Here is a 13,352-nt window from a genome sequence, read left to right as displayed (position 1 = left end):
AGAGAGAAATAAGAAAAGCCCCAAACAAACAAAAAGCCCCAAACAAACAAAAAGCCCCAAACAAACAAAAAGCCCCAAACAAACAAAAAGCCCCAAACAAACAACTACCAAGCAAGCCCTTGTTTTCAATTGTTACAGAAGCTGGTTTTATAAAGAAATGATCTGTATCGAGTCTCCTACACACCCCAAACAAAATTTTTCATGACTACCTATTTGAAAGAATTGAAAACTTGTGTTAGTGAAAAATAAAATTTCATATATCTAGCTAAACAGAAAAACTTCTGTGGAGTGACTTGCCTTTACACAAGAGGAGATTCATGCATGGGGATCTGAATGCCTTTGGGTATTAAAGCAACTTTAAAATAATTTTCATTTTCTGATTCAGGTATCTATTTACAGCAATAAAACTGCATAAAAGGTTTTTTGGTTTAGCTTAAAGAAAAAACGACATGAAGTGTCATGGAATGCACATAATATACTGTACGATAAAGTTTTCTGGCATTTCCCTGGAAGGGAAATAACATGGAGGGTAACTTCATGTAAAGTCAGGGACTAGGACAAGGAGGCAAATTATGTTTTTCCATGCCTGAAAGCCTGGAAGTCAACTCAGTGTCCTGTTCTTCTACAACAAACCTCACCAGAACAGTCAGAGCAGGAGAAACACCACCAGCACTATAAAACAGGGGGTGCCTGTATAGTTTGACAAATTGCTTTAAAAAGACCTTATCCGTGTCCCACATTCATAGCAGCAAGTCATTGACAACATCAGATTTTCTCATTCATATCATTTACTTCAAACCCTGATTGAGTTAGAAGTGTGGCATAACAAGCAGCAAAGGAAACAGAAGAGCAGCTAATTGTATTGTAATTTCAGTGCAATAAATTCAGTGGTTTCAAATTCAGTAGCCATGTATGAATCTCCCTAATACATGCATCCAGTGTTGTGAGGCCAAGACTACCAAAGTACCATCCCACAAAACCAATAAACTATCTAAATTAAAGACATTCACACTTACATATAGCAGAACCAATAGCTACCAGTGTTTAATACACTACATGAATGCAAAAATACACGACAGAGGTAAAAAAAAATAAACCAATTGTTTTTAGCTTTTTCTGTTTCTCCCAAATAGCTCTGTAACTCCCCAAATAAATTATAAGTGACAAAAAAACAGCTGGAAGAGCGACAGAAGAAATGTTTGGGACCTGAAAGTTCTTCACCGCTCCTTCATCCTGAGTAAAGCAAACACAAAGACTAACAGTTGACTTTGGTGGAAAGCTCCTCAGCTGACACTCTCCTACATTCTCCTCATCAAAACATGAAGAGAGGGGAAAAAAAAAAATAAACACACACCTTGAACACCTCAGAGAAGAAACCAGAGCCAATTTTCTCACATGTGAAGTCATCAAGACGAGTTAGTCTGGAAAAGGCACTTATCAGGGCTCTGTATGAAGAGGTACTAACTCTTCCCATCTGGGATGCAGTCCCTTCTCCAGTGCCACCGTCGAAGTCTTCGGCGCGCTCCAGGCGTGGTGGAAATCCCGCGATTGAATTCCGCTTACTTCGGTCCATTTTGAAAACAAGGGTTTATTTCACTGTGGGAGGACTTCTCACATCTTAGGTAATGTGCTGTCTTCTCTACTCTTGCTGGATCCTAAAATGCAAGAAATTGAGATTACTGTTACTGTGAACATGTCTAATAAGTCTGACAGGATTCCAGCAAAGCTTGCACCAGTTTAAGGGAACAAGAAAGAAGATATCCGAGTAGGGGCACAAAAACCAAAGGGAAAAAACAAACCACCAAAACCACCACACAACATCAACAGTAAAGACAGCAATCCAATGAACTTTTCCTTTAGGTTCATGGAAACACGCTATGCTCTGCCTATTCTGAGATGAACAGGTTTGGAACTCGAAATTTAACCAGTAACAAACAACTTTCATTCCCTTCCCCCCAACCCTTTCTTTTTTTTACTTAAGTTCTGGTTGCTAAAGCAAGCAACTAAGCAGGAGGAAACCCACAAAATGTAACATTTTAATCTACTTCAGTTGCAGTTGGTGACCAATCTACTGCTATTGCAAGAAACAATTTCACTTTCGGGAGTGAACAAAAGATCCCTAATTATAAAAAAATAGATCAGCTTTTAGTTGACATAAGAAAAATTATCAGCTGAAGCACCAAAACCTTTGTTTTTAAAGCCTCCACTTATAAGTGCTCCAAGATCAATTCCTTACCAGGTAGAAATACAAGTTTATATCCACTGAAGACCTAGCCCCCAAATTTATAAAAATACCTACAATCCTGCTACAAAACTAAGGTATTCTTAGAAGAAACTGCCAGAATTCTCCCCACAAACATACTTATTAAAGCTATATTAATTTCAGTTCAACTGAAAACACAGGAAACAAGCTACATTTGCCAACTAGGAGAAAAGGGAAAAAAAAAATGGAGGGTGACCAACAATTTTGTTTTTCTTTTTAAGAGGATGATGAAGTAATCGGGATGACTCTGGAGCCCATCAAATTCAGCCTGGACTGGCAAACTTGACAGGTGGCCTACTTATTTTTTTTTTTTCTTTAAACCTTAGACTTAGGAGGTTATTTGTCTTTTCCAAACTTAACTGTTCATTCACAGCAATTTGGTGAGCCCCTACAAGCCTGAACAAAGTGAACAGTCACAGAGAGGACAGATTTTTCTCTTTCTTCCCCCCCCCCCCTTTGAAGGTGAATGAAAAACTGGAGGGAGGATAAGGAAACAATAAAATACATAAATAAATAAATAAAGGTAGACAAAATAACCACAGAGCAGGCAATTACACTTGTATTTACACAGATGTACAGAACCTGAACAATACACTAAATTTGAAAAGCATCTCAGAAACAGGCACACCAGCTGTTCTCTGAATATACAGCAGTGCTGCTACACCCATGTTTTGTATGCAGTCTACCTTTTAGAGATGCTCTGTGCCAACACAGCAGGCAAACACACAGTCCTTCCCTGCTCTCAGAAATCAGCTCTGTTGAACTGCCTGGAACTAACCTGAGGTCTCCCCCTCCAAAAAAAGAAGGGTGTTCATTTCAAACATCTTAACACCTCTCTAAATGGATGTCGGTTGGTATAAGAGGGTCTTACCAGGGCCTGATTATGAAAATTTAATCTCTATCCAATCCCACTCATGGTATTCCTACAGAATTTTGAATGCAGACTCCCACATGCCTGAGCTTACTGCACTTTTGAGTACTGCCACACAGCAGGGCAGGACCCAGTTCCTGACCCTGTATTCTTGCCCCAGGAGCCCTGACGGTCTGGAAAAGGTACAGAAGCACCATTGGATGATAAAACCTGTTACGTCTCCTCGGCTGAGAAAAATAACCCAGAGAACTTCCTCAGCTATAGACAAGATGTCTAGGAATTTCCAAGGCATGCTTAAATAATTCCTTTTGATTTGAAAGGGACAAACTATCATTTGGTTACTTTTCAAGGGGATAAAGAAAGAACTGTCTGTGGCTGGGGGACAGACAGAGGAAACCATGGTATTACCAATTAATTTAAGATGCAAGTACCTTTGGAGACTGACCAGAAAACCTGCTGTAATTGAAGAAACAATTTTTTAGAACTTATTTCCATCAGAGTAGCACCTACATGCACTAGATATTTTCCATGTAAGGGATTGAGTATTTGCCCCCAGAAATGCTCAACTAAAGACTGGAAGTTTAAGTTCTCAGGCAAAGCAAGATGTATGCAAAAAGAAAACAGGGAAGAATGATGTTGCCTTTACTAGAAAGAAGATACCAAGTTAGATAAGTGATATTAAACAGGAGGAAAAGCCTCACTCTCTCAAGTATCCAGATACCATTAACACAAGACAGTCTCAACATAGTTTCTTAATCTATTTAACAACCAAAAAAAATCTCCCTGGCACATACCCATCCTTTTGGTTGAAATCACATGGTGAACTCTGCAAAACTCTATACAAATCCCACAGTGAAAGAAGAGATTCAAAGTACTTCACGCAGTAAAAATACCAAAAGGTTTTGCCATCTGGATTCCCAAGTAATCCATTCCTTCATTTTTGCCTGCTAGAGTTTGCCTTATTTCCAGAGAGCTACATGAAATTCTTGGAAATTATTAGGAGAGAGCTCCATTTGTCTATTACCCTGCCCAGGATCGCATACACGGAATTAGAGGAAAATTTCAAGTGGGTACCATTCCAAGTGGGCCTCCTGTCATTTTGGCCAATTACACTAATGATCACATTCTCAATGAAATCAGCCAAGGTTTAATTGACTGTCAAGTCAGTCTGAGGTACTTTAATTTACTACCTTGTATGGTTAATTAAAGTGCACTGAATAGAATCCAAGACTATCCTGACTGTCCTGCAATCGACTAAAAGGTTGTTGGGTGGGATTTTTTCATACTGAGGTTCAGCATAAAAACTCTTAAGCTGTTCTCCATAGGCAGTTAAAAAAATAAAAAGACACTAAGCACTCTAAAAAACATTTCCCAATAAATTCTCAGCCTTCAGAACAATTTTTCTGACGTCCTTATGGAAGAAAAGTGCACCCCACTCCACCAAGACAAAAATAATTCAGAAATACACCTCTCAAAATGTGCATCTGCCCTATTCAGCCATTTCTTATAGTACTGAAAAGCAAAATTTCAGCATGTTTTATGCCTTGTCACGTTTTAATTTCTTGTCTGACCAAAACACACTTTGAAGAAAAAAAAAATCCATATTAATATTATAATAAGATCAGTTTCTTTGCTGCATGAACACATTGATTTTTTTTTTAATGTAGAAATTACTATAAATACAGCTACTATCAGCATTAATTTGGATAATTAGAGGTCTGCCTTTCGAAACCAATGCCTGAACCTGCAATTATTCAAAGATGGAAATCCCACAACATCACATCACTTTATACCCTAAGCATCAGTGTCAAACTAACAGGTGGCATATATTAGCCAGTACTTAACATTTTATACTTCACAGACATAAAAATGGCTAAAGGCTCCTCAACTTTAAGCAGCATCCCTTTAACGCCTCAGGGTACAAAACAAGATCGCTCCAAAAAATACTTCAAGTCATTAGTAAGCAGTTTTCTGTCCCCAGTATCTGTATAAATATGTGCATATTTGCACTCAAATGTCAAACTCCCAATTTCCTAAAAGATGGCCTTAACAACAACAACCATTTTTAGACACAGAAGGCTGTCGCTGGGCACTCGGCCTGGAGAGCAATAAATCTGCTGGACGCATGTTATTAATTTGAAAAGGTTTTCTGAAGAACAAGATGCCAAAGCTTTGACAAAAGTCATTTGCCAAAAGTTAACTATTTACACTCGTGGTCTGATGTAGCTTCAACAGCCAGCACTACAAAAACATGAAGGAATTAAAGGAATTACACTGGCAAGTGTCACTGAACAAAATAACAACATGGGGGCAGGAAGACTTCACCGTAGTCCTGTGCAAACTTCAGAAGGGCTTTAAAAGATGAGAAGAACAAAATCTTCCAAAAACTGAATTGACTGTGAGCTCATTAGCCTGGAGAAAAGAAAAATAAAAACAAGGGGGAAAAAAAAAAGTTTGAAAATGAAACACAAGAAATCAAACCAAACAGGTAAAGAGAACCAGGCACTCAACAATTTTGTTCCCAACTGCCATCACCTGCTTCCCCAGCAGAGGGAAAGTTCCTTGGTTTGTCCATAACTTAGCTACTTGTCCTTGGGAGAAAGACAACATCAAATATTTACAGTTGAGGGAGCTACAAGTACCAGAGCTTGCACCATGTTTGGCCCAGCTCACCCTGAACCTGCGGTCTTCTTTGACTACTTTACAGGACAAGTCTTTGGGTTCACTTTATAGTCTTAGATACAACATCACACTCAAACAGGAAAATCCCAGTACTTTCTATTTCCACTTAAGTAACATTTTGCTTTAATTTCATCTCCCCTGTTCAGGATAATTACTAGCCCTAGCCAGTACTGTCAGAGCATAAACTTCCCATGAATTAGGACTGGCATTCCTCAGAAGAGACCTGCATTAGCCCTACTACACCACTCCAGAATCTGGAAGTCTGCTGAACTGCATCATGGTTTTATAATGCAAACAAACCTCCACAAGAGGCTGAGCTGAAACAAACAGGTCATTTATTTTGTGACTGTAGCCAAGTTTGAAACGAGTAAGAGAGACCAGCCATTAACTTACTGCAGAGCTCAGGACTACGGGCCAAGGCTGTAGGTTTAGAAATATTTTCATCAGGCATAGGCATAAATTCTGGCATAGGCATATTTAGAAGGCAAATATAACTGGTGGGAGAATATTAAAAACTCACAAACAAACAGAAACCCACTTGATCCTTATGCCCACAGTGTAAGTGCCAACGTTTTCTGGGGTCCAATTATAATACAAAACTAAACCCCTACAGAAGGACCTCACAACAATCCATTCCTCCCCCAGCCTGGTTTTAGTCACTCCAATCCGCAGCGCAGACAGGCTGTAGCCTAGTTACAGAGCATCCTTAGAGTTAAATAATCACTCAAGTAGATCATCTACAAGACACAGCTGCTGCTTCAAATGGATAATTTTAATATATTATGTTTGCTTAACAAAACAGAGCTCAGTAAAGACTCTGAGAAGCTGCTCATGCCTTCCAGGTGTCAGCAGGCTGACATTTGCTGAGCTCTTAACAAAACCAAAAGGAGTCAAAGCCTTCTAATACCGACAGGTATTGTAACATCTCAATAATCCAGCAATTTCCCCCTCAGCCTCTCTGAAGCTCAGGTTTGCGACTGAGGGCTCAGCTCTATTAGCACTGGGGGGTTCACAGGAGACAGGAAGCAACTTTCTGTTGTTCCAATGCAGCCAGGGAGACAATCCAGCACAGCAAAGGCAAGGAAAGGGAATGTTAATGCCTGAAAGAGGGATGGAGACAAAGTAAGCAGGCTGAATTTCATACCTGACTGACCTTTCTTAGACACAATCTCACATTTATACACCATTGCACGAGGCAGTCAGTATTTGTATTTTCCAGCTAAAAGCAAACACCAGTCTGAGTTATTGGTTCCACCTCAGGGTGAAACACCCAGGACCTTGTTTGCTTCAGGTACAGGCTGCACAAACAGAACAGTAACACGCTCTTCACTAATTTATTTACGCATTTTTGAAGTGAGAACAGGGCTTCCCAAGCCCCTTGTTGCGAAGGTATTGCAGGCATTGAAGTCTGCAGGTATTTACAAATCAGTCTGGAGCTCCCTGGGTACCATGGGAAACACGGTTTGAGAGTCACAGACCCGGAGTGTACAAGGTCAGCCTTCAAAAGCAAAGTTATCTCAACTAACCCCACTCCTGGTCGCCAAAGCTGTTCCAGTTCTCCAGTGCAACCGTCAGGACAGTCATTCCAAAAGGTGGCTTAGCCACCACCAGGAATGTGTTCAACTTAACAAAAAGTGACAGGATCATATGAAAAGAGGCTTACAATCTAAGTCAGAAAGAGGGCTTGGCAACAGACAACAGATGGAGCCAGTGTGATACAGCTGCCAATTATTAGATGGACTTACTGATAAACACACAACTTCAGACGAATACGTTGGGGAACTAATAAGCAGGAAAAGGGCTTTAAAAAAAAAAATTATGAACATTGACCTTCTTTGATCTTGCCTAGTAAAGCACTTGTTTTTGTGCCAGGCTGCACGATACCAGGCTGCAAGGATACAATAAAGAGCTTTGCCATTGTGCAAATGCGTGGTTGTCTGCTGCAGGAAGAATACAGAAAGGGAACCTATGATGCAAGTGAACCACAAGCTTCATTCTTTTCTGCAGCAGACACAGAGGCAACAGTCCCCTCCTTTGACCCTGCATTTCTTTCATGAATTTGTGAAAGCATTTGCATAAAGAATTACAATGGCAAAAGGAAACATCTAGAACTGGAGGGTATAAACAGGTTACAGGAGGCCTATATCACCAAAACAGCTCATTTGGTGCAACTCTGTCCTTCCACAGTCACAAAAATACTAAGCACTGAAGCAAGGATTGCTCTGTCCCTATCTCCTGCTCAGCTCCCACTGCCTGCTGGTCATCCTAATGAAAGGGCACAAAAAAATTCCAAGCAAAAAACATAGGAGAGCACATACTTGCCACCAGGCACAGGGAACACACCTCTCTGCCTGCAGTTCAAGCTGCTCGTTTTGCATGCAAGCTTTACATGAAGACAAACCAAAATGGACAATGGAATTACTCAGCCATGTCTGCAGCTGTACACTGCAAGGATCAGAAAATGACATTTTTATTGGCATGCAACAATAATTTCCAAAAATGATGACTAAATGGAAAGGTTTATGCCTGGTCCACAGGGCATATCAGAGTTTCTCATAAAAAAATCTTATCTTAGGTTGTAAATTCCACTGCCTAATTAAGTCCATGGAACTGTAAGTCTCTTGATTTTACAGACAATAAAATATGCTGGAACTCTGATCTCTATTTAAAAAAAAAAAATCAGTTGAAGCACAAAGGCTTATAAACTAGCCAGAATACCAGCTGTAGCTCTTTTTAGTGGGACAAACAGAAAGGTGCAAAACTGAATAAAATTCAACTCAGTACTCTACAAACTCAATTCAGCACTCTCGAAATTGCAGCTTTCAGCTACCACGGCGCCACTTATCAGAATACCCAACTGGAAAGTCCCCTGGACTTGAAACCAATACAGTTCCCACCCCCGAAGGAACGCAACACCAGGAGTGACCAGCTGCATTATACAGCACCCTTCATGTGCGCACTTACACCGAACACCCCAGCCTGTCATTAACGCGTTTAATTCTTACAGGGCAGCACCTGAACAGCAAAGCCCGAGCCCAGCCTTCACACCTCCGGCAAAGCGACCATTCCCGAGGCAGCGCTCCCGTGGCCGGTGCGCGGGCAGCCCCTGTCCCCGGAGCGGGTCCCGGCTGCTCCCGCAGCCGCCTCTGCCCTCACCCGCCGCCCCGGGGCGGACGCGGCCCCTCCGCGCACCTGCTCCGCCGAACGCCCCGCTCGCCTCAGCGCGGCGTGGGGGGCGGCGGGACCCCTCGGCCGGCACGGAGCCCCTTCCCCGCAGCGGCCCCGCTCCGCCCTCACCGCCCCCGCGCCGCCTGGACCTGCCCCGCGCCGCCCCCGCGCCGCCCGTTACCTGAGCGGCGGCGGCGCCGGCACGGCCCGCGGGCGGCGCGGGCTCTCATGGCCGCATCCCCCCCGTGGCCGCGGCCCCTCAGCGCCCCGGCGCGGGTCGGCCCCGCCGCTGCGGCCGGCGCGGGGGCCCCATGTGAGGCGGCAGCCCGGCTGCGGGACCCGGGGCCGCGATCGCCCGCTCCGCCCCCGCTCCGCCCCTTCGGGGCGGCCCCGCCCACCGTGAGGGGGCGGGACGCGGCCGCGAGCCGCCCCTCCCCCGCAGCCAATCGACGCCGGGTAAAGTGTGATGGACAGCGCCGCTCGACCAATGGGAAAAGGGGAGGCGGGCGGAGTGTTTCGCAGGTAGTCCACGTGAGTGCGCCTTTTCGATTGGTCGTTGCCGCTTGAAGGACCAGCGGTCTGACCAACCACAGGAGGCACAATAACTCCCGAGAGACGAGCGGGAGCCAGTGGCAGGAAAGAGAGGGGCGTTGCTAGGGGCGCCTCGCTCTCATTGGCCAGGCTCCGAGGGCGGGTTAAAAATAAGGCAATCAGCCAGTAGGAGAGCGCAGAGGGCGGTGACGGACGGGCGGGAGAGCCAATCGCCGTGTGCTTATAGCAGGGGCTGAGGCTGTCAGCGGGCCCGGCGTTCGGACCTTTCAGAGCCCTCAGACCCGCCGCCCGTCCCCCTCCCGCCCCTCACACCCGGCCGGGCAACCCCCGCCCCCCGTGACCACAGCGGGGCTCCCAGGCGGCACCCCCGCTGTTATTACCGCTAATTAACCCCCACTGCAGTTTCTCACTGGGTTCAGCCCTTGTTTCTGGTTCTGGTGTCGGTCATCACAGCACATCCCGCCCGGTCCCTCCGGTCCCTGCTTAGTGCATCTCAGATACTCTGAGGGTTCGGCTGCCAAGCTGAAATAGGTATGGGATAGTTCACGTACGAACTGTTATTTCTCACATTACCACTTATCCACGTTTAGGCAGCCTGTAACAGGTATAGAAAAAGATACCTTTTTTCTTTCTGGGACGCAGTGCCAAATTCCGAGCGTCCTTTCCAAAGCACGGCAGGACTCGAACATCTCCTTAAACCGCTGTGAAGGAGTTTTGGTTTTGTTTTACATTGGTGAGAGACTGATTTTTTTCCCCTGACCTCATCTTTGGCAAAGGCTAAGCTATTTTTACTGAAACTCTTCAACAAAGTCCATTTGCTGTACAGTCTTGGATGGAATAACCAAATCCCAAACAGTTCAAACAAGCAGAGTTGTAACTAAAAAGGGTCTTGGACCAGAACAGATCTTCTAGCCTTCCCATGCCATATTAGTAATAAATTTTCTCATTATTGTTTGCCATTAATTTTACATCTAATCTTTTCAGCATGATCCAAAACGTGCTTGAGGGAGTTGGATGTTGGAAACATTAGCACCAACTCTAATACTGAATAGAGATTTATTCTTACAGATGGATTAAAATCTCTACTCTTCAGTGTCTTGGAATGTAGCCTTGGAATGTAGCCTTGGAATTTCAACCAAACCTGCAAAACTCTCTCTGTATATTTAACTACAAAAAATATATCATTTCTGCACAGGTAACAGATTAAAAGTACTTTGTGCAGGGGGGGGAAGTCTTGTTTTCTTAATTTCCTTCTGGATTTCCTTCACAGGAAATTTTCCCACACTCCCAAATGTTAAATATCAACCACATGCAAACATCTATTCTAATGACAGCTCCACCACAGGGTTCAGCAAAGCTTTGGTAATTAAGCCATTAAAAAATTATTATTGTATCCATCATATTTTAATGAGTGACAAAGCAGATGGAACTACCCAGATCCGTGAGCATCTTCTGCTCTCTGACACTCCAGCAGAACTGAGCTCCAGAATGTGGCTTTTCAGCAAGATTCTTTTTTTACCACTTACGTTTTTAAAGTTAAATTTCAATGCTTTACGTTTTGCTGGGATTTATCTAAGCAAGTAGAAAATATTTTACAAAGCCAGCTCTGGAACAACTCCGTGGTCCTTCACTCTGTCAGGGTGCAGTGATCCCTGTGGCCTTGTGCCCTGCTAAAAAACCCAGTGCCTCCTCCACTAATCTCCCTATTCCTTGGGTATCCCCGTCCCTGCTGGTTTGGGAGCCATTAGTTGGCTTCAAGATGACATCTGGTGGTAGCTTTTTATTACTTCTCTCTTTAGGAGCTGATCCCAGCACTAAGGCAAATGAATTGTTTCCCTTGTTCCCCATAATAAATTTTACCTCTTTTCTGCTTTCCCAAAAAAAGATATGTGTTATCCCTGCTTTTGGCCTGCAAATGCCTTACTGCTAATACCCAGGAATAAGCACTTATCCCGTGGGCTGGTGCAAAGTAACATCAATAAAATATTCCAGAGTGATTCAGTAAAGTTGACTCTCAATTGGGAACACCCACGCTGTGTTTCATGTAACACTGCACGAGGCCCTATAACGTGTGTCATCAATGAGCCCTGTTTTGAGAGGAAAATAAGATCATCTTGTGACCCCTCCTATGGCTTTATCTCAACGGCAAATCCCACGTTTTGAAAGCAGAAAAACACAGTTTTGCCGGGGTGTGTACACACAGTCACAGCAGAACTTCGCCCCTGAAAGTGCCCGTCCCCCCTGGCAGCTGGGAGAAGCACCGGGGTAAATCTGCAGACTCGAAATCTGCGAAGAGTGGCTTTTGGAGCCTTCCTCTGTTTCCCAGAGAGAGGAAAATGAACATCCCCATTAGAAGACTCATCAAAGGGACTCATCAAAGCCAACCTCTCGCAGATGTCACTTGGTGAACGATCTCTCCCTGCATCCCAGAAGGGTCGCGCAGCCCATAAATGCTGCGGGAAGCTGCGCTCGTGGCGGGTTTTCCCCTCTGCCCCAGATGCCTCCAGGCTGCCCCATGCAAAGTCAGCCACCCCAGAAAGGAGCTCTGTGGCTTGTGGTTTGCTCCTCTCTGCTCTCAGACTGACTCTCTCCCCCAGACAGATCACTTTGGCTTTTTAAATGTAACCGGTTTGGCAAAAGAGCACGGGAGGGTTCACCCACAGTCGGCAATAAAAATAGACATGAGACAAGTTGGGTGAGAGCTGGCAGGAGGGGGAATTCCCTTCCTCTGGGTTTTGGAAATGCCCCGGAGGAGAGAAGTTTGGGAGATTTCTCCTTCCCAAGGAGAAAGCTGCTGTAATGTATCCAGGCAAATTTGCTTCCACTGATCAGAGCAGGTGATTTCCCCAACACAGAGGTTCTGTGGGCTCCAAAATTAAATAAGTGCCACGCAACAGGGACCGTCTCTCTCCCCTCCCAAGGGACCAAGACAGTGGTTTGATCTCACAGTGCTGTGATGAGATTGGGCATTTTAGTCATTTAACTCATTAAATTCTTTATGTAATGAAACTTGTCAAGGAAAAACATCTCTGTATAGGATTGGTCAAATTCTGCTTTGATTTACCCCAGTGGAGATCTGAAGTCATGGGAGACAGAGGGGAGGGTCCCAGGGGGAATACAAGGAATCTACCCTGGTCTAATGCCTACATAGTCCCTTCTCTAGCCTCTGTCCGAGATGGACATTTAACAGAACAGCCATGAAAAATGATCCCTTTAGGCTTTCAGTCAAGCACCAAATACCCTAGATTTTGAAAAGCATCATAATGGGTTCCCCTGTGGAGGAAGGTACAACCTCCCACCTGTGCCTCCCTCAGCCAGCCTTGCAGGTGGCCTGTGCAGAACAGGGAGAGGTTTGCTCACGGGTGAGAGGGCATTTCCCACCACTCTGAGCAGGGGAAGACACAGCGGGGGCTGTGCTTGGACCCCCTGCTCCTTGTCATGTCATGCCCATGCTCCTGGCAGTGAGGAGGGCTCCACGGGGGCTGCCTGCACACTGTCCTCTGGACAAAGATGTACCTGCCTGCTGATGAAGAACCGGCTTAACAATTCTGTCTCACCCCCAGCACGTCCTTGTGCTCACAGCCATGTTGCCATGTCAGTCCAAACACAGTGCCACACACCTCCACAGGGGACCTGGCAACCATGGGAATGTCAGAGCATCTTCCACATTCCTCTTCCAGGAGACTGGGCAGAGCCCAGGCAGGAGGCTGGCACAGCACCAGACACCCTGCCTTGGCAACCAGAGAGGGCTTGTTCTGGGGCAGATGGATATGCCCAAATTGGCAGCTGCTGTGCTGGGACCGGTGCCGCAGCCTT

The 13,352-nt window shown here is 44.8% G+C and overlaps 1 protein-coding gene across 6 annotated transcripts in view; it reads right to left on the bottom strand.

The window, feature by feature from the left end:
* TESK2 (testis-specific kinase 2) overlaps window positions 1-13,352 on the bottom strand; it is a 111,262-nt gene that overhangs the window by 68,097 nt on the left and 29,813 nt on the right. For 2 of the 6 annotated variants that reach the window (XM_017824698.1, XM_017824703.1), the window contains exons 1-2: window positions 9,009-9,121; window positions 1,355-1,655 (exon numbers count right to left, since the gene is read on the bottom strand). In XM_017824698.1, coding sequence (XP_017680187.1) covers window positions 1,355-1,573 — 219 coding nt within the window. In that variant the 5' untranslated portion in view covers window positions 1,574-1,655; window positions 9,009-9,121. Of the gene's footprint in view, window positions 1-1,354; window positions 1,656-8,831; window positions 8,967-9,008; window positions 9,122-9,165; window positions 9,218-13,352 lie in introns of those variants that run through there. The other 4 variants (XM_017824701.1, XM_017824702.1, XM_017824700.1 and 1 more) reach the window with 4 other exon arrangements.

The sequence above is a fragment of the Lepidothrix coronata genome, unplaced genomic scaffold (genome assembly GCF_001604755.1).
Source record: "Lepidothrix coronata isolate B3197 unplaced genomic scaffold, Lepidothrix_coronata-1.0 Scaffold112, whole genome shotgun sequence".
Taxonomy (NCBI): Eukaryota; Metazoa; Chordata; class Aves; order Passeriformes; family Pipridae; genus Lepidothrix; species Lepidothrix coronata.
Note: the sequence above shows the minus strand (reverse complement) of the source record. Positions and strands in the feature narration are given on the sequence as shown.